A 22,103-nucleotide genomic window follows, 5' to 3' on the forward strand; every position below is an offset into this window, starting at 1 on the left:
AGCTATTAGAGTCATTTTGCTGTTTAGAAAACAAAAAACAAAAAACAAAACCCCCCAAAAAACCGGTGCATTGCATTTATATGAATTATTTAACACAAATAACATTACAAATAAAACTTTTACTCATGTTTTAACCATATTTATATCTTATTCACAGGGTATATACAAATATATGATCCTTTTTTTTGGAGGGTTGTGTTTAGGTACACTATGTGAACGTTCACTGTGTGCAGATTTATCTTTAATGATATACCTTGAATCACCTCAGAAGAATTTAAGGCAGAAGTTCCCATTTAAAAAAAAAAAAAAAATTATTGACCCTTTAAAATGAAGCCGTGCCTGCTTGTGAGCTGTGAGCAGTTCAACCAAACAGTCATTTTTACTTCTCGTATAGTTTCATTTGAAGGATAATTAGATTACAGGCCTGAATAGAAGAAAAACCGGGAAAATTAGAGACAAAGTTTTAATAAAAAGAAATGAGTAACAGAAACCGCAATATATCTCTTTATCCTTCTAATCTTCTTGTGACCCCTTGCATTTAAGGGACGTTGTTTAAAACTACCCAAGCAAGGATAAAACTAAATACATTTTATGTGGCAATATTTTTATAAAATAACTGACATGAAAATTCCACTTGACACTAAATATGTCCCTTTATATTTGCATATATTCAATATTTCCTACATACTTTTACATAAAATAGTCTCTCTGGAGATAGCAAGAATATATCCTTGCCCTTTAGTACCGAGGGTATGAAGCATTACTTTATGATTGTTACTGCAATATTGTATTTACAATAACTGGGAAGACAGCTTACATACTTTCTTGAGATTTTATTTAATCATACATATTCATGAAGGAAAAATGATGCAATATAAAATGTTTTTCCCAGACACAGCTAAGATTAAATAGTCACTTTACAGTTACATCACAGGCACTGTGTTGAAACAGGAAAAAGGAAACGACAATACATGATTGTTTTTCAGAACTGTGATTATACTCTATTATGCATTTCTTTTTGTGGACACATACACAAAATAAAAAGAAGCACACAGGGAGCAACACTGGGAAGATCATATGCTTATTATGTACAGCAATTCGCTACTTGTCTAATTTTGATAAATGAGATGAATGTGGCTTTTATACTATTGTCTTATTTCTAATGTTTGATTGGTACGCAAGGCCGCAATAAAACAATCATGTACTTTTCGGACAAATAAAACAGCAACACAGAGGCCTCTATTCAAGACTCTGATAAAAAAAAAAAAAAAAAGCTTTCTACAAGTCACAAACTTATAAAAGATTGCTTTGAGCACTACAAGCAGATATAAGTAATAATCAAATGACTCAAATAAGTAATATCACAAAATGACCGCATGTCACAACACTTTTTGCTTATTATACTTAAAGACATAAGTTCAAACATAAAAAAAATGAAATCAATATTTTTTTAAGTGGAAAAAAAAAGAGAACATCTATCAATTTTTTTTTGCCATCTTTCAGATGCATCTACTAAACTTGTCATCATGTTTGTTATGTTATGAATAAAACTGAATAAAATGTACAAGTGTGTACTGTGTGTTTTAGTCTGCCGGTCACAGCTCGTCGGTCGACTCTGACATGGATCGCTCTGTCCTTTTCCGCCCTGTGACGAAGTTGAGCAGGTCAACGGCCGTCACCACCCCGAAAACCATCTGCTTCAGACTGGGAGAGCCGTCTGTCAGGTCTGGTGGAAGAACAGAAGGGAAGAGAGAGAGTGTATTTCAAAGAACCACTACGCTGTCACAAGAGTTCCGACCTTACTAAGCCATCTAAGCATATATATCGTTTTCACAAAAATCTGATGCCATAAATTCAATACTGAAAACTCTTAATTATGCTTCTGGGAAACGCTTTTGCTTGTATAAAAACGAAACAATCCCGGTGAAAAGGGTTTGGTTGCATGTAGGAAAGGAAGCTCTGTGGGACTGACTCCACAGTAGGATTTCTGAAGAGACTGAGCTTTGAGTCTACTACCTGTAAACATCTTATGCAATTTTAAATAGTCTATTTAAAACTACAATCAAATGAAAAAAAAAGAAGAAAAAAAAAAAAGTCAGCATTAATTCCTGTTTTGGCCACTTGGGGGCAGCAGAACAAACTGTAAACAACATTTCCAGTCATGTTTCTGTCCACGTACTGAATTTAAGTCCAATATTAACTCTCTTTTAGCTCTATTTTGGTCATCACCCCCCCTCAGGGCTATATCTGTCTCTTTAGCTGTTAAATCCTCCATTATGCTCACCAGCTTTAGTGGCTAACTGTGTCCGTCTGTGCTTGGCTGCTGGGCAGGTTGTGTAAAAAGGGCGCTTATCAGAACATTTTTACTGAAAGCGGCTGCCCGCTGCTGCTGGAAACAAGGCTGATGAGAGCGGTGAGGGTGAACCAGAACAGAAACGCTGCGGACCATAAAACCAAAACGATAAGCTGAAAGACGCTCAAATGCTCCACAGATCGGAGGGGAAACTGCAGAGTCACATGGCAGTTCTCTGTGGGTTTGTCACTACGAGTGACGCCTTTAACATTACAAACAGTCATTTGATTTATTGTTAATATAAAAATATTGGTTAGTGCAGCTGTAAGCTTATTGGGATGCCCGTCATTTTTCAGTGTGCTTTGAAACAATTCTTTTTTTCACTCCATATCTAAACACCATCTGGGAGAGTATGAAAATACGAATACGAAAATATTCTGGAATAGTGCCAGACTTCTGAACAGATATTCAGTTAGACTCAACACACTCTTCTCACACTGCATTAAAATATAAAGCATATGACATGCTGAGATAGCTGGTCACCCTTTCTTGAATGATGCCAGTCCAATTAAAAATCATAAATACTTACACAAATACTTTAAACCATCCATCAGTGGGGGTTGTCTACCACTGCCAAAGCCCCCATTTTGCCAGCATCTGACTGGTGTTTATGTTCATGCCAAACTCTTTCTGTGCAGTGTGGACCAAATCAAACTGGGCCAGTGGGATCACAAAATGTATATAAAAGCAAATCACTCAACATTTAAAGGTCAATCTGTGTCCAGCTTTGATCTGAGCCTCCTCTGCTGGCACCTAACAATTGTCATTATCATACAGCTGCTGAAGAGGAGAGGAAAACGCACATAAATCCCGCGGCTTGAGAATTAATTTGATTTTGTGCCGAGGACTTTTATTCAGGAATCCCTCCGTGTACTGAAGTCAGGTTGTGCTTCATGTTCAGGTCCAGAAAGTCTGAGTTTGCTTATTTCTTATCAACCACTTTGAATCGATGTAAAAAATGCACAATAAAAGTGACAACTTATTTTTACGTCTGCCTCAGTTTGGATGGTGATCGTATGAAATATACTGTATTTAACTGCTTTTTAACAATTTCAATTTTGGTTAAAAAAAAAAAAAATCTAACCTATTTTCCTTTGTGTCTCATTTTCATCTCGTCATAACTGTACTTTAACAGGGCATTGTTGTCCACAAGCCATTTCTCAATAGGATGCTCACTCTGCAGCTGGACTTTTTTTTCTTTAACATTAATCCAAGCATTGGTAGTATTTTTTTCATACTACCATTGGGTGGGGGGGGTTGTAACTCTACGAATAGATTTTTGAGCTGAAGAAAGACGACAGAAGCTCAGGCAAGCAAGATTCACACAAACCAAGTGTGTGTATTTGTATCCATATGTATGCATGCGTGTTTGTGAAAATGTTGCTGTACTTACACTGGATCTGTTCGTGTACCACCAGGGCAAAGTGATCAGTCTCCAGAATGCGGGATAACTTTCCCAAGTCATCGGTCAGGCGGATCTGTGAATGAAAATGACGGCATGTGTTGAGAGGGAAGGAGCGCTAAGAGGTCAGTCGATTCAACAATCGATACGTTCTCAAAAATAACCTATGCACAAGGGGGGTGTTATTTATCTGGTAAGGTGGAAACGGGCCAAAGATGCAAAGTCGGTAACAGTCAGTAAATGATGGTATTCTGTGGGAAATCTTTGCACAGAGACTTAAAAGAACTGAGAACCAGTTCCTCATTCGGGGGCCACGTGATTTTTGAAGTCCCCAAAGTCATAAAACAGTTGCCTCTCACTCCCATAGGGTGGTGCTACAGCACCCAGTTACCTAAGCTCTGTTATCCTAACACACTTTTTTCATGTACAACCAAAAGAATTTCATGAGTACACATTTTTAAAATACATACTTTCACATTTGTACATTTCCCTGAAAACAACAGCCATGAACAGAGATGTTTAATTTAGTGTCTCACCTGTTTGAACTGCTTGTAGAGAACTTTGCTGACTGGGTCCGACAGCTTGATCTTCCCTGCCAGAATCGAGGCCAACATGTTCCCCAAAGTCACCATGCCCAGGATTAACCTGCACACGCGCACACACAAACAGAGAAAGACACACACACACACACACACACACACACACACACACACACAGGGGTTAAAGTTAAACCTTTACGGTGCATGACAAGGAGTTGAGTGGTAGTCTGATACAAAAAGGGACCAAAAAGGATCCAGTCTTTCAGCGTGACAGTTTGCTAGTCCAGAGCACTCACCCAGCCTCATCCACTACAGGTGCCTGGTCGAAGCCCTTCTCCTTCAGGATTTTGATTGTCTTCTGACAGCTGACGGTTGGCAGGACAGTGAGGGGGGCCGATAGGTTCAAACCTTGCAGCTTCAGGTTCCACCACCTGAGGGACGGAGAGAAATTAAGAGGGTGTAACATAACCACACCTAGAGGAAATTTACACAGGAGGAGAACATATGCTATAATTACGCATACCATGGTTTCTTCACCATGAGGTCCTCCTCCCTCAGGAAACCCTTGTCTACCATCCACTTGTCATTCAGGAACTTGGACCTAGAGGGTGAGAAATAAAGAGTTGCATCAATATTTACACAATGACTAGAAACAAAACCAAATATTTGCTAACGTCTGAAGGTCCAGCTACCCTAAAACGAGTTCCAACAATGTACTGCTCGCTGTATTCAGCTGCCATATTGTCAACAATCTGACCAAATTAGTTTCATTTTGGTTCATTGGGGGAACAAAATAAATAAACCACGTGGTGCTACTTTAACCCCAAGCGTCTGATTAAATGTCAGCAGCTAGTATTCCAGTTAAACACTTGGACAAGTGGGATTCTCACATGTAGTTGCGGATGGAGTCAGGCAGGATGACCACACAGCGCTGGCCCTCCTTCAGCTCTTTGGCGACATTCACCGCTGCTGCCATGGCCGTTCCAGAGCTGCCCCCTGTCAAAGAAAAGAGCAGGGAGGCGAGTTGGCTTTAACTCACGCGGTAAAAAAGTTTTGGACTCTATAACCTCACACAGACGTCCGGTGATAGCAAGGACACGAGGACTTACCACACAGCAGGCCCTCCTCTCTAATCAGCATTCGAGACATGTTGAAGGACTCCTCATCATTGGACTTGTACCAGGTATCAATCACCTGGAAAAAAAAAAATCAAAACCGTGTTACAATAAGTGGTTGTGAGTCAGGTAAACATAAGAAAAAGGGAGGTAAGGGGAAAAAGAAAAAAAAAAAAAAGAAAAAAAGTCCCTGGAACTCACTGATCTGTCGAGCACAGTAGGGATGAAGTCGTACCCGATGCCCTCTACCTCGTACTGGGTCTTATCGGTCTTGTTAAGCTCCTCAGGCTCAGCCAGGATGGAGCCTTCTGGGTCAACACCAACAATCTGCACACAGCACACACCATTCATAAATAATGAGTGGCTTAGCAGACAGTTATTCCACTTCCCTTCAGCCATGGCTGGAACGGGTATGAAAATAATCACGACAGCTTTGCTACTTTCCGACTCAGAAATGGAAGCTTTTGAAAACACTGACTTGTCCTATTTGACTTCTGGAAGGAGACAACTTACTCTGATGTTGGGGCATCTCTCCTTCAGCTTGCGGGCGATACCTGTGATTGTCCCCCCTGTGCCTGCTCCTGCCACCAACATGTCCACTTTACCTGTTGGGAGGGGACGAGTTAAGAGATGAAGGAATGACAGAAAATTGGGGCTCACTGAAAAAAAAAAGTACTTGAACAGAGGCAACAAATCAAACACTAAATTGTTATTCCTGAGATAAATACGCAAGATATAAACAATTTTCTTGATTTTTTGTGGAGTCTGTGGAGTCATTTTCACCTCCAAAGACAAATCTGGTTTCTGATGGGAGTTGTAAGCAAAATCAAAAGGAATTGATTTATATTTTATGATTATGACAGTGTTTTGGGTAAAAGATCTTCGTACCGTCACACTGCTCCAGGATCTCTTCAGCTGTGGTGTCGTAGTGGGCCAGTGGGTTGCTCGGGTTACGGTACTGATCCAGGATGTGAGAGTTGGGGATCTCGTTCTTGAGGCGCCAGGCAACACCCACGTGAGACTCTGGCGAATCGAAGCGGGCGCTGGTGGGTGTACGGACGATCTCGGCTCCAAGGGCTCTCAAGACGTCCACCTGCGCAGAAGAAAACCAGTCAATCAGGGAAAAAAGTGAACAATATTCATTGTACATCATGAGACTCTGCCTGTTCAGTTGCACCACAATTATCTTGCAGACACAGACGAGCACAAGAAAAGGGGACATTTCGCCAAGTGTGAAGACTTCAAAATGAGTCAGCAGCTTTGTCGATTCCTTAGCTGAAAACAAAATTCACAAAAATGACTGAGACAGGTGGTCTTACATCGTTTTTACCACTCCAATGCAGCCCATCCCCAGAAATTGTTTAGGGGACTTTAACAAACCACAAGAGTTTATATTAGTCATATGTTATAGTCAATAGTAAATTGAAATATGTCAGTTCAAGAAATCCCTAGTCTACAACTAAGAAAAGTAGTAGGGACTTGGTTTAACATCAAAAAGTGTGGCCCCTTTGACAGAGTGATCCTTTCAAGTTGCCTGAGATCTCACCTTCTCCATGCTCATTTTCTCAGGCATGACTATGATGCAGCGGTAGCCCTTCACAGCTGCCGCCAGGGCCAATCCAATACCTAAAAACAAGCAACACACAAACAAACACACTGCTGCTCAGCACACTACCCTTTAAATACCATTCCTGTTAGCAACACATATGTTGGGGAGCACAAACGCATGCGGACAATTACCAGTATTTCCAGAGGTGGGCTCTATAATGGTGTCTCCAGGCTTGAGGTGCCCAGCTCTCTCAGCGTCCTCCACCATCCGCAGGCTGATCCTGTCCTTGACGCTGCCGCCAGCATTAAAGAACTCACACTTGGCCACTTAAAAAAAAAAAAAAAAAAAAAAGAAAGACATTAAAGAAAGATTTGTTTCAGGGTTACGCTCAAAGCCATTTCGACCAGAGATGATTCCGAAAGATGAACTGACGCAGTCTAACCTGAAATGCCTTCATTCATAATCTCAGTCAAAATGTGACTAACTCTGAGCTAAAAACACATAACACGTCTCGCCACACTACTCGCGTGTTTACATGGTGTCAATGAGTCATCAAATGTAGCCAACGGTCCCACTTTCTGCCCATCTGACAATGTGTCTCGGCTTGAGGTGCTGGGTGACTCACATATTTCACACTTGAGTCCAAACGCTTTGGGGATGTTGTTGATGCGTACCAAGGGAGTGTCACCGATCCTGTGCAGGATGTTTGGAAGAATGGTTGGAGCAACGATTCTGGGAGGAGAAAGTGGGAGAAGTGTGCTTTAGTAAAGAGAAATCCAGTCGGAGACACAGTGTCCGTGCGTGTGGATACACAGGAAAGAGGAATGACTTCAACATCCGACTCAGACCTATTTCGTGCTACTACTTGTCTGGGGTAATAACAACTGATGCCACTTGTTTCACTGGTATGAGGCGTCTTAACCGCAAGTGTTTATGTGTCAATGTCTGTCCTCCGCAGGTTGATGAACTGGTTTTCAATGGTTTAAATGAGCACAATAATAACTGCTATCTGTACTGTAATAAATTTGAGTCCCACGGACGGTTTGATTCTTTGTTCAAGCTAAAATTTTAAACGGAAAAATTGCGGAAGTGTCAGAAACTTGAACGTCACACTGACCTCGGAACTTGTGTATGAGGAGAGTCGACTTTTGAGGCTCCCAGGCTCCATGTGCAGCGGCTGGGAAGGTCAGGCCGGATCCATTTCCTCTCGGGGGAAGCGTTCTTTGTGTTGATCTGAATGGTTCGGTTGGCCTCCTCGGTGCCCACCACCACGGGCAGCTTGTCAACCCCGTTCAGTGGGAACGAGCCCTCCCGGAGTTTGGCTTCTCCGTTGGTGTGGTTGTGCAGCTTGGAGGCGTGAGGGCACACGGGGCCTTTGACGGCGGTCTCTTTGGATGAGGGAACTGATGGCATGGCTTACCCTGGAAAACACAGAGGAAACGGGGTTATGAAATTATCTGCGACGCTTGTTCCACTTTGCTAGTTTGTCAGCAAAAACTGTGAGTCAGTCTCTAGATAGATAATGAAAAGCTTTTAACAACTGCTGTTTCTGACACTGTGTCCGAGGGGTTCTTTCACTAGAAACACCACGAAAGGAAAAATGAAAATTAAACTTGATTGGCAGAAAAGTTAATGAAATCTTTTTATGAAAAACACAATCAGTCAAGGGTACATTTAATTTACTTCTAACTGCATTCAAATATTATGACACAACAGCAGAGCCCAGTGGAACGACTCCTTCCTTCCATTAATGCTGAGTCACACGAGCACTGACAAATAAATCATCATCATCATCGTACTTGGTCAGGAGATTTGGCAGCACCCTCTGCTGTTGTTGCTCTTCCCACACCCTCTGCTGCCCTTCGAGGTTTCGGTCCTGCACATACTCACTACTTCACATTGTTACATAGTAAGGACGAGCCATCAAATTATTCGAGCACATTCTGCCGCCGTCGCGGCTGACGGGAGGAAAACAGAACTGACACTTGCGGAAAGGGACGGACATCTGGCTGATCCGGCTTTAGTCAATACTGCATCATTCACTCAATGTAGAAAAAAAAAAAAAAAAAAAACAATGACTTGGCCTAAGAAGTTGCTTGGCATCACATTTTCAAAGAATCCCAGAAAAGACAGGAAACCTGCAGACGTGTAACTGTATGCGCATTGAACAAACAGATTATCTTTGTTTGTGAACATAAAACTAAAAATGACTCAATCATTGGCCGTTACCGGCTATAAAATGCTGTAAAAGTCGCAAATGTGTAACTAAACGTTAAACATTATCCTAGACTGCAGTTCAGTAGCTAGCTGAAATATATCACCAGTCTGAGTAGTCCAAAGAGGGGCGCTGCAGCGAGTTACAGCCACAAATAAGTTAATGAGTTAGGTTTTCGACCAACAATAAAATAACTGAAGGGCTGATATCAGTTACAGTGATAGAGTTCCAAGAACAGGACCTGACATTTCGTCTAGCAGGTACATCTATGGTCTGGCAGACAACAAGTGCCGCAAAAGGTTAGTAGAAAATTAATGGGTAACTATTTCGGTAATTGATTAATAGTTTTAATCCTTTAGGAAATAAAAACTGCCAAGAATATCATTGTTCCAGCCGCTCAATCGCGAGGAGTTGCTTTTTTCTTTATTTATCTGATTGTTTTGTTGAATCAACAGTCCGGTTTACAAAGCTTCAGTAAACTGTGGTGACTGCTTGATTAATGTTTTCATTTACAAAATAATGCGCGGACCAATCACTAATGAAAAATATTAGATACAAGCCTGCAGACAACAATATTAGATATGAGACTATTTCACATAATTTTAAAACAAAAAGATAAAATCGGATGCCTCCCATCCTTCAGTCCACCAACATCTCTGTTTAACTTGTGCATGAATCCATTAGGTTTCTCCACCATCCAACTCATATTAAACCTTCACTAATACACACGTATTAGTGAAGGTTCTATGAAGGTATTACGAGTTCAGACGATGTCCACACAGTGAAACCAACTACGTCGCCTTAAAATATTCTCACTCCACCTAAGAAAACAGCAATCACCGTACACTGACGGCAAAATTAGGTGTATACTTTTGCCCTTATACCCTGCTTTACTTGCGTCAGTAATACTGACTTATCGGTATTAAAGTGGTCACCCTGCTTGATCACAATCCGTTCTCCATCTTACGCGTTTCTGTTCAAGCCCATATCAAAGTGTCGGTAATCAGATCCCTGCGGGCCACACCACGTCACGCCGCTACTTATGGTTACACTGGCAGCAACTGTGGTAAGCGTTGGAAAGAGCGGTGGCCTTACAGGGTTCAACGGGGCAACATGATCCTCCGTGAGAGCACACGAGGCAGCGAGCCCGGAGTGCAAGGCAGGAAAGACTCGCAAGAGGATTTAACGAGAAGAAACTTCAATTTGTTTAATACGCCACATCGAAGCCAAGAATCCAATCCTCAAATACCTGCCAGGCTGAAGAAATACAGTGCAAAAAAAAAAAAAAAAAAAATCACCTGATCTGAGACTGGCAACATCAAAACCAATCTAATGAAAAATCCCTGTAATATTCTTACCAATCAGACTTGGTTATCTGCTTAAGTTATGGCATTTCTAATCTCCTTCGGTATGTTCGGTGCTCCCAGAGTACACGATCGCTGCGCAGTAGCTTGTTTTGGCTCAGCCTTTTTAAAAAGTGGCACAAGTCTTGCTCAAAAACTAACCGCTCTACCAGCAACAAATGCAACCAAGTACGTCGGCTTGTCAACAGCACAAGAAGAGCAGACTATAGATATGCAGTCAGCCATAGCAAATGGAAGGGCTAAATGTGAACAGCAGGAATGCTGGCTGGAGAAACACAATGTCAAAATGCAGAAATGCACACCTGAAATATAAACCACCACAAATTACAATGACTGCAAATAACCATGTTTGAAAAGAGTGTATAATGATAAGGATAGTAGATACTATACAAGGGCTGAAAAGATAGGCTGATTAATCGATTAGCTGATCAAAAAAAAAAATAAATAAATAAAATAAAATAATAATAATAATAATTTGTCAACCATCTTCAATTATTGTTTTTTCAAGCAAAAATGCCAAACATTTGATGGTTCCAGACTCTCAAATGTGAGAATGTGCTGCTTTCTTAGTTTTTTTAGTTCTTAGTTTTGGGGTTTTAGTCTCTGAAGATGGCAGTGGTTTCTGCTGTATTACAGACTAAACGATTAATCGACTGATGAAAAACCATTCGACATTTCATCATCTTTAGCGGAGAAGCAAAAACAAAAGAAATTTCACCGTGTCAGCTTTTCAAATGAGTTAGGCTGTGACCAACACGTCCCCTTTGCGGGACATTAAATCCAACGATTAATCCATAAAAAAAGCGGACATATTGATCGTTAGGCGCAGCCGTACTTTGTAACAGCAAGTTGTCCGCCACCTGCCTCAACATCCAACAGGAATCTAACAGGGAAACCATACAAACAGATTAAAAGGGAGCCGAATTTAAAACGAGGATTATCAGAACGGAACGAAGCAAAATACTATAAAAAGGCAAATGGACACGACTCGGCACTGACTGTATGGATGCCAAAAATGGAAAAAAAAAGAAAAGAAAAAACAAAACAAAACACACACGTAAGAATTAACGGAGCATAATTACATGAGAAGAAGACGTACTGAGTTTACTGTCGGCGGCCAAAAAGCGTAAACACAAACCAGACCGAATCGCGACGCATGCTGAGCCTTCGCAATGTTGCATCAGCACGGCAGCTACGGAGCGGCGCGCAGTCACCAAATGTCAAAAACCACGTGGGTTAAATCGATTAAAGTTACGCTCGGTTCCCACTCACCTGAGGAGTCCAATCTGCACGAAATTCTGTTTCTTAAAATATATATATATATATGTACATGTATATATATATATGGATATATTAATATACATATATATATAGGTATATGTAGATATGTATCACAGACGACTCCGACGTACACCACCAACCCGGACTACACAGCGAGTGAGCCCGTCCGGACGAAGCCGCAGATGTCGGTGACGAAACACGTGGCCCGAACGCAGAGTGCGTGGGCATAGCTTCAGTCCTGCTCTGCCATTGGCCGCGGCGAGGGCGTGCCTTTGGCCCGCTGCGCGAATCGGAGCAGGGATTTCTCAATAATGCGGCCTGGGAAAAAAAAAAAAAAAAAAAAACCCGCTGCTTTCCGGACCATCTGTTTACCTTTTATTGACCAAACACGCACCGCGTGAACTTTGACGCATGGGACATCTTGGGAACTTCTCAAGAGCGGCTGCTGCTGCCAGCGTGTTACTGTTATTAAGAAAAACAAGTTGTTGTTTTTTTTATTAATTCATTGATTTATTTTACGATATTTCAGCTCCATTTTTATTAAGATTTGGACGTTTTGTCGACATATACCGGGGTTATGTTGATCTCAAATTAGTTTTGATTTTGAGTAAATCTTTTTGGCTTTTGGTGCCAAATATTATTCTTCACCACGGGTAATCTTTGAATTTTGGAACATACACATAATTGATAAGTTTTTCCATAGTTTTCCGACATTACCTTGACTTCGCCAATCGACCGGGCCGCTTATTTGTTAGGAAACAACTACCCTGGAGTAGCAACCAGGCAGAGCAGGCAGCATGTTCCCCACCAGCCGGGAGCCCAGAAGTCTCAGGTTCACTGGGACATTTGACGAATTGCAAATTTGTACAGTGCAACATCAACCCAGTGGCCCTGTCTTGTAGAGGGGATCTGTGTAAAAATCTAATTCTAACACTTCTTTTTTTATCTTAAATTGTCCTAACATGGTGCATATTCATAAATAAAGTGGTTTTTTTACCAAATCACCTATTACTTAAGTAATGTATCTGGATATTTTTTTGTCACGGCTGGCTTTAATGTGTTAATTTTAAGCAAACACATTGGTAAAGCAAACCCAGTCCCTAAGAAAACCGAAGTAGGTGTGGGCTAAAGGCAGGTGGCTGATTGCACTTCGTTGATATTGCATCATTCAATCTCTATACAATTGAACAAGCATGTCACAGGAAAAAAAAGGCAATGTACTTTGGAAGTATGAATTAAGATACATTTGACACAATGCAATTGTATGTATCCATCTATTATGAATTATATTCTCAAATTTAAAGATTATTTATGTGTTTTTGAGTTAAGTATCTGCCATTGGTAATCATTTAGAGATTTATGACTAAATGTTAAAGATTATTCAAAGTGTGAGTGATAAGCGCAGGTGTAGCAGGACTTAAAAGGGAACTGTAAATTGGGTTATTGACCGTTTAAAAAACAATTGGTGCCTATTCCATTATATCACAATTTCTTTCAAAGTGCTCAGAAACAAAGAATAATATGCCTCCAAACCTTTTATCCCTCAATATTCTGACACAAATCTTGGCTCAACTTTTAATAAATCTGTGCAATTTCTTTCCAGAAAGTCTCACCAAGTAACCACATTCGTCTTTAATGCCTTCCCACATCTGTGTAATGTAATCCACATTTTCCTTCTTTAAAAATAAGAAATAAGAAATAAACTGATAATTCTTTTAAGCAAGTGGTGCCAGTGTAGAATTACAAATCTGTTTTATTGAGAAAGCGACACAAGCTCGTCTTAAAAAAGGGAATAAAAGAAAAAACACTTCCAACAATTCACCAAAAAAGAAAATAACTTTGTTGTCATCACTGCTGGGGTTAGGAGGGAAGGATCTGGTGGGACACGGGGACAGTCTTGGCCTCCTTCAGAATCTTCCAGAGCGCTCACGATCCCTCGACCTCCGCCTTTCGCGGTCCCGTCGTCGATCCCTTGAGCGGGAGCGTCGTTCCCGGGAACGAGAGCGAGAGCGGTGCCTGGTGGGAGAAGAAGAAAAAAAACAAAAAAACAAAACCAACAGGATTCGATTACAAATTCTCACCGATCCTCAAGTAAAAATCTTTCATTTTCAAGATTTCTGCACCTTTTCCTGCGGCGGCCATACAACTCCCTTCGAAGTTCTCGTGATATGGGTTTCAGGTGCATGAAGTTGCAGAAACCGCCTCGGGTGCACTCTCTGTAGGAAAACGGCACATGACGGGTTAAAACTTGCTGGCCTGTTATTTGGGGGAGTTATGCCACAAGGAAAAGTTGGCTCTTGGTTACACATGCTGAGGAGTATGCCAGCCTACCAGGCAAAGCATCTGATCTTTATCCCCCTAGACACTGAGTTCTTCCTATCACTGGCAGAGCAAACAACCTCTGAGTCAATGGAAAATCACTGAGAGACTCATAAAGAAAAGGATCAGAAGTTTCGTCCCACTGTGAAAGGACAAAGTTTATCTTTGTATTTAGAAGAAAATGGAAGAAAATGTGGTAATTCACACAGTGCCCATGCAGCTGGAGTGGTTTCAGCGCCTTGCTGAAGGACATGTACAAGCTGAATGCAGTGAACAGCAAAGATTAAACTAGTTGCAGGCATGGCCTGCTTTACCTGCTACGGGTCCTCAGGGCAGAAATGAGCTCCCGGATCCCCATTTACCCCACGTTCATCCCACTGTGTGCAATGTGTACAGTTTTTCTATGCTCTGTGCCCTTATCATGTCAGTTGATAGTGTTGATACTTCATTGATCCCTGCAGGGAAATTGCTTTGTTATGATTGCACAACAGGCTGTTAGGAAAGTTAGCAGCCTCTGGCCAGTTGCTCTCTTCGCCCGGTTGGTAATCCAGCCTTAGCTGCTGGGTGAACAGTGAACCTTTATCTTGGATCCTCTAGCGGCTGACTTTCTTCCCACCTCACCACCCTGCTTCCAATGCCACTGACCTTTTTCTGCCTGTAGCCAATGCCCTTACTGTTTATTATAAAATTGCTTCTCAAATAAATCAAATAAAATATTTGCCTTTCAGCAGACAACTCTTCAAAAATATTGTATTAAAAGACCTGGGTTAATGTTGCAACAGCAATCACTTGTAGTTGTGTTTTGACACATGTGATTGTGTTTTGGTACATGTGATTTTATGGACACAATTGTTGGGTTTTACAGCTACTGATAATTTAAATGTCATTACTGATGATGATATAACCAGTCACGTAATGTCCTCTCTAAATGTTTCTGAGTCAGTGATAATGTTTCAAAAATACCAAACATCTGCTGGTTAAATCTTAGCATTAATCTTTGGTATCTACTGATGAGACCAAGTAAAAAGAAGATAAGAACATAACCTCTAGACAAGCTTAAAAATTCACGATACTTACTTAAAATATTATCCTGGGATTGCAGTAAACCCAACAATTGTGTGCATAAAATCCCATTTGATGTATTTCCTACATTTCAGAATCTACAGAAAATGTTGAAATAAATGTAAAAAGTTTTAAGCTGGTTCTGAGCAGAGTTTGTTTCTAGTGTGCGACAACACCCTTCTTCATGTAAAAAAAACAATATGGAAATTAAACTTTGGCCTCTGGACCTTGGATGGGAATTTATTATTTTCAACATTTCTTAGACCAAACAGTTAACTACCTGTTAAATTGTTTAATGTTTTATGTCTTTTATCATGTCCAACTCTGTTACACTCTACATTTTTTTTTTAATTCATTGCATTAAAAAGGATTTATTACATTTAATCAAATTCAAGGGAACATCATATTATGTTTTTAAAATTAGCAGGCAGTTCTCAGTGCTCCTACAGCTTTCCAGGTGGTACTCACCCCATTTCATACTGACGGCAACAAGCTTCCCTGAAGTCAGTGACAGGGGAGAGCTCTGCGTGGATGGGTTGACCATTGAACCAGCGGTTGTTCAGGTCCATGACTGCTTTCTCTGCATCCTCCTCACGACGAAACTACAAACACAGGATACACGTACTTAGGGAATAACTGGTTGTAGCTAACATGAAATAGATCAAATTTAGTGCATCTACACTAAAAATAAAAAATAAAAACCTTCAAATGACCTGGACAACAGAAAATTTGTAAATTAGAATTTTTTTAGTCTGACATAAAATCTTGACACAGTGCTGTGTTTATATCAGCTCATAGCGATTTCAATCCAATATCTCACTAAATTTAACTGCATTTATATTACCTTCTTAAATCCATATCCTATTAGTTTCTCCTCTTGAGAATACATTTAGATCCATCACTAACCTTGACGTAAACGTTGCCGACAAGGTGGTCGCCCAAGTTATCGCACACGTTCATCTCCTCCACCTCTCCGTACTTCTCCTCCATCTCCGTGAACACCTCCTGTGTTGAAAACAGGAGAGGAAAAGAATAATCAGCTGGTTCTCATCTTTTATCTATTATTCTATGTTAAAATTAGTACCTCTTACCATCAACAGTATCACTCATTAGTGAGTGATACTGTTTATGTGGAGTGGTTTTGACAGTGTAACCAACTCTTCTTGCCAAAACATTCTTTTAAACTGTACATATTGTATAAAATATGGATACTGTAAGTAGCATTTCATTGCATTTCTTTCATTTTATAACAGTTTTAAAAAAAATGTCACACCTCAACCATCCTTTCTCAACAACACATGGAACACAAAGTACTCATCTAGTTTTCCCCCAGACTATTTAGAATCATCTCAACCACATATTTCAAACCTGTAAACTATGTCATTATTAGGGAAAATGGAAAAGAAAATAAAGAAAATGGCAACTTTTTTTAAAACTTGCAAATACTATCACAATCACATTTTTTTGTTTATTTATGATACCCCACATGTTCCATGAGGGAAAGCTGTTACAGCTGAGGCAAATTCCTGCTATGTAAATATTTACTCCTAAACCAATTAAGGATTCTTGCACCAGCAAAAGCTGGATATATTGTGGCACTGTCATGTTGCACCTTTTGTCAGCAGTGTGTTACCGAAGGCGGATAAACACACGTCGTGCCAGTCAATATCTGGAATTTAAAAAAGTAACAAGAACAAAAGGTGGCTCACCTCAAAGAACTCGTCATAGTGCTCCTGCATTTCCACATCGCTGACAGCGCCTACAAAATGTCAACAAAGGACAGTCAGGGCAAAGCTAGACAGGTGTTGGGAGAAAAGTCTTTAAATGGACTGTGTAATACCTTTTAGGAGACAAAACTAACTGTAGCAACATAGCATGATGCTTCTTGCTATAATAGTGACACTCTTATGGATGTTACCGGTGAACTTAATATACAGAATCTTACCTCTTTGATCTATCGGATGCTACAAAAAACAGCCTTTTCTCCCTCATGGCAATTCAGCCTCTCACACAGAAGCTAAGTACAAACAAGAGCCGAGCCCTCTTAGTCTTCTCCTGGTTTGGTAGTTTTATTTTAAAAAAGACATTTGCCAATGTTTTACCTTTCTTTTTTAAACAAAGGTATTTGTTTAACTACATGTACATTATGTGCGGAGGCGCAATTATGTAACATGATTTTTAGGAAAACTCTTCCAACTAGGTCATGTTGAACATGAAAGAGGGAACTGATAACAGCACTAATAGAATCCTGCTTCTTTAAATATGAAGCAGAACTTTTGCACTCACTGTGAAATTTAAGTGTAAAGGAAAGAACACAGGAACATGAAGTTAATCAGAGCTCTTGAGTCTATCACTTCTACTCCATATAAGCAAGACGTAGGATCTGAAACCATAGCTGTTCTGTGCACATTACTGCACCACACTGACTCAGGTAGTTTTGAGTTAGGCCAGGAAAACATGCAAAACAGCATGAGGCCAGTTTAATCTAACTCCAGGAAATGATGTGATGCATTAAATGTCTCTTGAGGACATATTCCTACACTAAGCCAGATTTATGTGGGGAGGTGTGATGCAGTAAATTAAGTGGTCAGTGCTGGAGGGTCCTGCGGATGAAGGGAGAACTTACAGTGTAAACCATCAGCAGACTGGGCAGAGTTTTGAAGGTTATGAAGGTAAATGTTCAAGAGGGAAATGGTCTGAAATACAAAACGTAAACTTCTGTGATGTAAATCCAACCAAATATAGAGCTGGGGAGGAAAAAAATGTGATTAGATATTTTCCGAACTAATTATGTGACAGATGAAGCTGCATTCACAAGCATCTCAGAAATAACTACTCTGTCATTTATTGCAGGGGAAGCTCATTGCACCCCCTCATGGTCTTGTACATTGTTTCAATAGATAGCATGTTTTTCGCCTACTTTTAATTCTTTTTTAATAAAGCAGGGCATGGGCAGAAAAGAGGCAACAATTTTATAGTCTAGCTATAATTTCCATGGCAAGTTAGACACGATGCATGGCATAAAAATATTGGTTTGGTTCAGCTTGAAAAGGTTGTGATCCTGCTAACGCAGGTCAAAAGTTTTTTTAGTTGACTGAAGGCTTTATTATGGAGATAAAAAACAAGAAAATCAAATACATAATGATCCATGCTGTTTGTTTACAACTTGTCTCTCTTTTGTCTTTTCTCTTATGTTTTTGAGTTCATGCGCATTATATGAAAACTTGATTCAAACTTGTATACTGCAACTTGACTGCTCTGATGCAACCTTGCAAAACAGAACTTTAAGCTACTCACTCTTAGTGAAGTACGATGTTTACTGGGTAAAGAGTAAAGAGTTGTTTGTTAAGATAATTTGATGCTGATCTAAAGCTGTATTCCAAAACTCACAACAACATTATGAATAAGATTTGGGAGAAGTAAAATGAGAAAAAAAAAGGAACAAAGCTAAAATAAAATGGAACTGTCCTTTAAATAGTCCACAGGCGGCTGTTGTTTTTCATAATTTCATCACCGATGTAGTTTTCACCAGAGTAACATTGTTGATAGAGACCTTTTCGACCAACTCAACAGGCATGTGAAACAGTTTTATATCAATAGCAGAGTGAATGCAATCCTCTTAAAATTCACTGGATGCATAGTTTGAATACAGGGACCAAAGAAAAACAGAAAAACCAAATCCAAAATCCCAGAGGCCCCCTGACTCCATTACACACCTACCTGTATAAGAAGTTCTGCTTCAGCTCCACTAGACTGGATTCAACATATTTAATGTGCACACTTCACATGCACACTTCTAAGTATTCTGCCATAATCAGCACAGTCTGTGAGTACTGTTTGTTTTGTTTGGGACTACAGTTGGGATACACTGACCCACAGTGCAGAGGACTGCACAGTGGGTCACGTGAAGGCTTAGCTAAACATGGTTGAAAAACAGATAGTGGAGGCATCAGAAGCAGGTGTTTTACTTGTTGAGGGTATTATATGATATCGGATGAATGTATTATAAGTATCTGGGATACTTGGGAGATAATGGGGTCCCACCTGCGTCTCCAGCTAACAGGGCTGAAGCAGTACCTCACATCTGCTGTTATATGTGAACACCAGTTTTACGAAACAGAAAGAGGGGTTGATGACAATATTTTTTTTTACTTACAGCGAGAAGCGTCGGCAGTCTGTGCACTGTTCTGGGGATTACGGTAGATGTTCTGAATCAAGATGGTCTGTGAAGGAAAGAACAAAAAGACGTGGTCAGACAGGATAGTTTGATGGGTTCTGAGCCATTTCTAATGACATCAACTTTTATTTAAGCTTGTTTACATCTTTTGACAAGAAGCCGGAGGAAAAAAAGCGATGGTTATGACACGTCAGGTGAGCTAAAGTCCATCTTTGGGTTTAGCTCATCATACATTGACATCCTCCTAAAGTCAGAGTCATACTGGTCTGTAAACTGGCCTTCCGCATTTTTCCACTTGTACACAGAAGATCATTCTTCTTCAAAATAACAACCCTCACCCATCTATGGGTTTGGGACAATATGAGTAGAACACTGTGTGTAAACATCACCTGCTTAATATTAAAAAAAGAAAAACTTTTGAAAAAGTATCTCATACACGTGAACACATTTGACTCTTGGTTCTAAAGTCTAACAAAACAGGTTACGCCTGAGAGATGACATAGCTGATATATTAAATTAATAATTAATTTAATTTTTTTTAACAGCAATTTAATAATAATTTACCTTACACATTTTCCCCCTTTAGATTAATAAAAATAGACCTTTACAAATAGATCAGCTTCATAGGTGAGTGCCTATGAAGTGAGCCCCTTTAAATGTGCTGTATAAAAAATGAATTATTATCATAAGCTATAGAGTGGTCAGACAACATCCACTGGTTGAATCAGCTGCACGACTTGCGTGCCTTGATGAGTGGGAGGACAAAATATTTCATTAACAGTGATATGTCAATCTAGCAGAATAAAGCCATTATTTATTGGATAAAAACTTTGTTGGGATCCTCACCTGGCTGAAGGTTGGTTTGTTGTGCAATCTCGAGCAGCGGTCTCCATGTCTGCAAGCTCCAATTTTAAAATAGAAGGAACAATTGACCCTGGAAAAGAAGGAAAAGTGTCATCACACTCATAGTTTGCCTTTACTTCAATGGAACTGGTAAAGGACAAGGCTGATAACATATTTTTTTTTTTGTAATTACACAAAAAGACAAAATCCAATAAAACCATACATGGGACTCCAGTGCTCATGTTACTCCCATGTTCATTGTGACGAGTGAACATGTCACGCAGTCCAGCAGTGTGACTGTTTTTAACGTATTTTCAATAGTTTGTGGACAAGAACTGAGTTCTACGGCAAAGAGAAATGACCTATATCAGATTTCGACAACACGGGCAACACTTATAATTAGGATCAGCTGGTGGTTTCGGTTATTTCATGGGATTTGTTGGCTGTATGTGTGTCAAAAGAAACCCTACAGCCAGACCAATCCTTCTAAACAACCAGACCTACAGTAGAAGGTCATAGGACCACTTAAATGGGTATGGGAGCTTTATTGATATATCATTCTCACAGTACTAAACTAGGTATATTGTTTGGAAGTTATATTACCACAATGAGTGTGTTTACATGTGCACGAGTACCCTGGTTAGGATTAGGCTTTTGAAGTATCCTGGTAATGTGCTGCACATTTAAACATCTCCTCCCGATTTAAGAAACCTGGATGAAACCTGAATCGGGTGCCTTGATAAGTTCATCTATCAAGGCACCCGATTCAGGTTTCATTATTTGTTGGTACAGAACGTAGTGGCTGAGATGTTGAGAAACCCGGGGTTACGCCTGGCATGTAGACGTACTTATTTATTTTATCACATCCTTTTCTTGGTTTTAAACCTCTGACCAAGCAATACATTTATTTTTGTCCACTTAACTGAATGAATGCAATGAACATTACACGGCTCTGCTTGGCTATTTTGACCACTGCTTTGTTTTAAACTATCTCGGAGACCACCAGGTAGCCATACTCCAAATAATCGTCACATTATTGTGATAAACGCACGACAAACATATCGCGACAATTGTCTGTTTCAACCGCAAACAGTTTCTTAGCCTCAAATGTGTAGAAAGCATTTTGCTGCACTCCACCGGCAAAAAGGAACAAAACAACCCGCCTGAACAAGACAACTACTCTGCTAACAACCGCATTTATTGACCAGGGCATGCGTTACCTGGCTGTTTAATAACCAACAAAGTATGCTTCCGGTGTTTATGCGTGTACCTGAAACCTAGTGAACATTTTGTAAAATAAAACGTGTTGGCGCAAACCAAAAGCACACAGTAGCTGCTGGTTAGCTAAGGTGTCTTCGTGAGTTTCATTCAATGCGTTAGCTGACCGTTAGCTTCCTCTTGCTAATTTAAGCTTTACTGAGACATTCAGCGGCGCTGCGTCTACAAACTGAGAGCCGCCGGCGATGGAGAAGAACCGCTGCAAACACAGTTCGCATACAACTAATCGTTTGGGGGACTATAACAATAATTATTAAATAAAACTTACTTGTCTTTCTCTGTGCCGAAAATGGACGCCAGGTACTCCGCCATTTTCGGCTCGTCGGAGACGTAGTGTTGTACGTCATTACGTAAAGGGAGGGGGGGGGGTGCGCAGTCGCTACCACCCGACGACACGCACTGACCCTGAACGCCACATATCTGCGCTGTTGTTACAGGAAAAAAAAAAGTATTTATTCCTCAACAACAATGGTTTTCTTCTTATCTCAGATAAGCCTACTTGTCTTATTGCTCGAATGCCCTCAAGACGTCGCTACAATTAGTCAGTCTTGTAATTTGTCGTTTTCTTCCTCTCCCCCGAGATTTACACAACAACAGTTGAGTATT

At 40.3% G+C, this 22,103-nt stretch overlaps 2 protein-coding genes across 5 annotated transcripts; both read right to left on the reverse strand.

Annotated features, from left to right (window-relative positions):
• Positions 1-675: 675 nt before the first annotated feature.
• Positions 676-11,999, reverse strand: cbsa (cystathionine beta-synthase a). Of its 4 annotated transcripts, none has more exons than XM_040142302.1 (15): positions 11,620-11,717; positions 8,076-8,379; positions 7,584-7,690; positions 7,150-7,284; positions 6,956-7,035; positions 6,298-6,502; positions 5,923-6,014; positions 5,611-5,736; positions 5,404-5,488; positions 5,185-5,290; positions 4,818-4,895; positions 4,591-4,725; positions 4,292-4,400; positions 3,747-3,831; positions 676-1,726 (listed from the first exon to the last, which is right to left on the reverse strand). In XM_040142302.1, the coding sequence occupies exons 2-15, from the start codon at positions 8,369-8,371 to the stop codon at positions 1,596-1,598; spliced, it is 1,770 nt and encodes a 589-aa protein (XP_039998236.1). In that variant the 5' UTR covers positions 8,372-8,379; positions 11,620-11,717; the 3' UTR covers positions 676-1,595. The 4 variants fall into 4 exon arrangements, with proteins under 4 accessions (XP_039998236.1, XP_039998234.1, XP_039998233.1 ...); XM_040142300.1 differs by lacking the exon at positions 11,620-11,717 and adding an exon at positions 11,256-11,569; XM_040142299.1 differs by lacking the exon at positions 11,620-11,717 and adding an exon at positions 11,810-11,999 and having other exon boundaries at positions 677-1,726.
• Positions 12,000-13,545: 1,546 nt separating this feature from the next.
• On the reverse strand, positions 13,546-21,873 carry LOC120798348 (splicing factor U2AF 35 kDa subunit). Its single transcript, XM_040142589.1, has 8 exons — positions 21,766-21,873; positions 20,223-20,310; positions 19,356-19,422; positions 16,909-16,958; positions 16,106-16,204; positions 15,668-15,801; positions 13,942-14,034; positions 13,546-13,834 (listed from the first exon to the last, which is right to left on the reverse strand). The coding sequence occupies exons 1-8, from the start codon at positions 21,807-21,809 to the stop codon at positions 13,726-13,728; spliced, it is 684 nt and encodes a 227-aa protein (XP_039998523.1). The 5' UTR covers positions 21,810-21,873; the 3' UTR covers positions 13,546-13,725.
• Positions 21,874-22,103: the final 230 nt, after the last annotated feature.

The sequence above is a fragment of the Xiphias gladius genome, chromosome 13 (genome assembly GCF_016859285.1).
Source record: "Xiphias gladius isolate SHS-SW01 ecotype Sanya breed wild chromosome 13, ASM1685928v1, whole genome shotgun sequence".
Taxonomy (NCBI): domain Eukaryota; kingdom Metazoa; phylum Chordata; class Actinopteri; order Istiophoriformes; family Xiphiidae; genus Xiphias; species Xiphias gladius.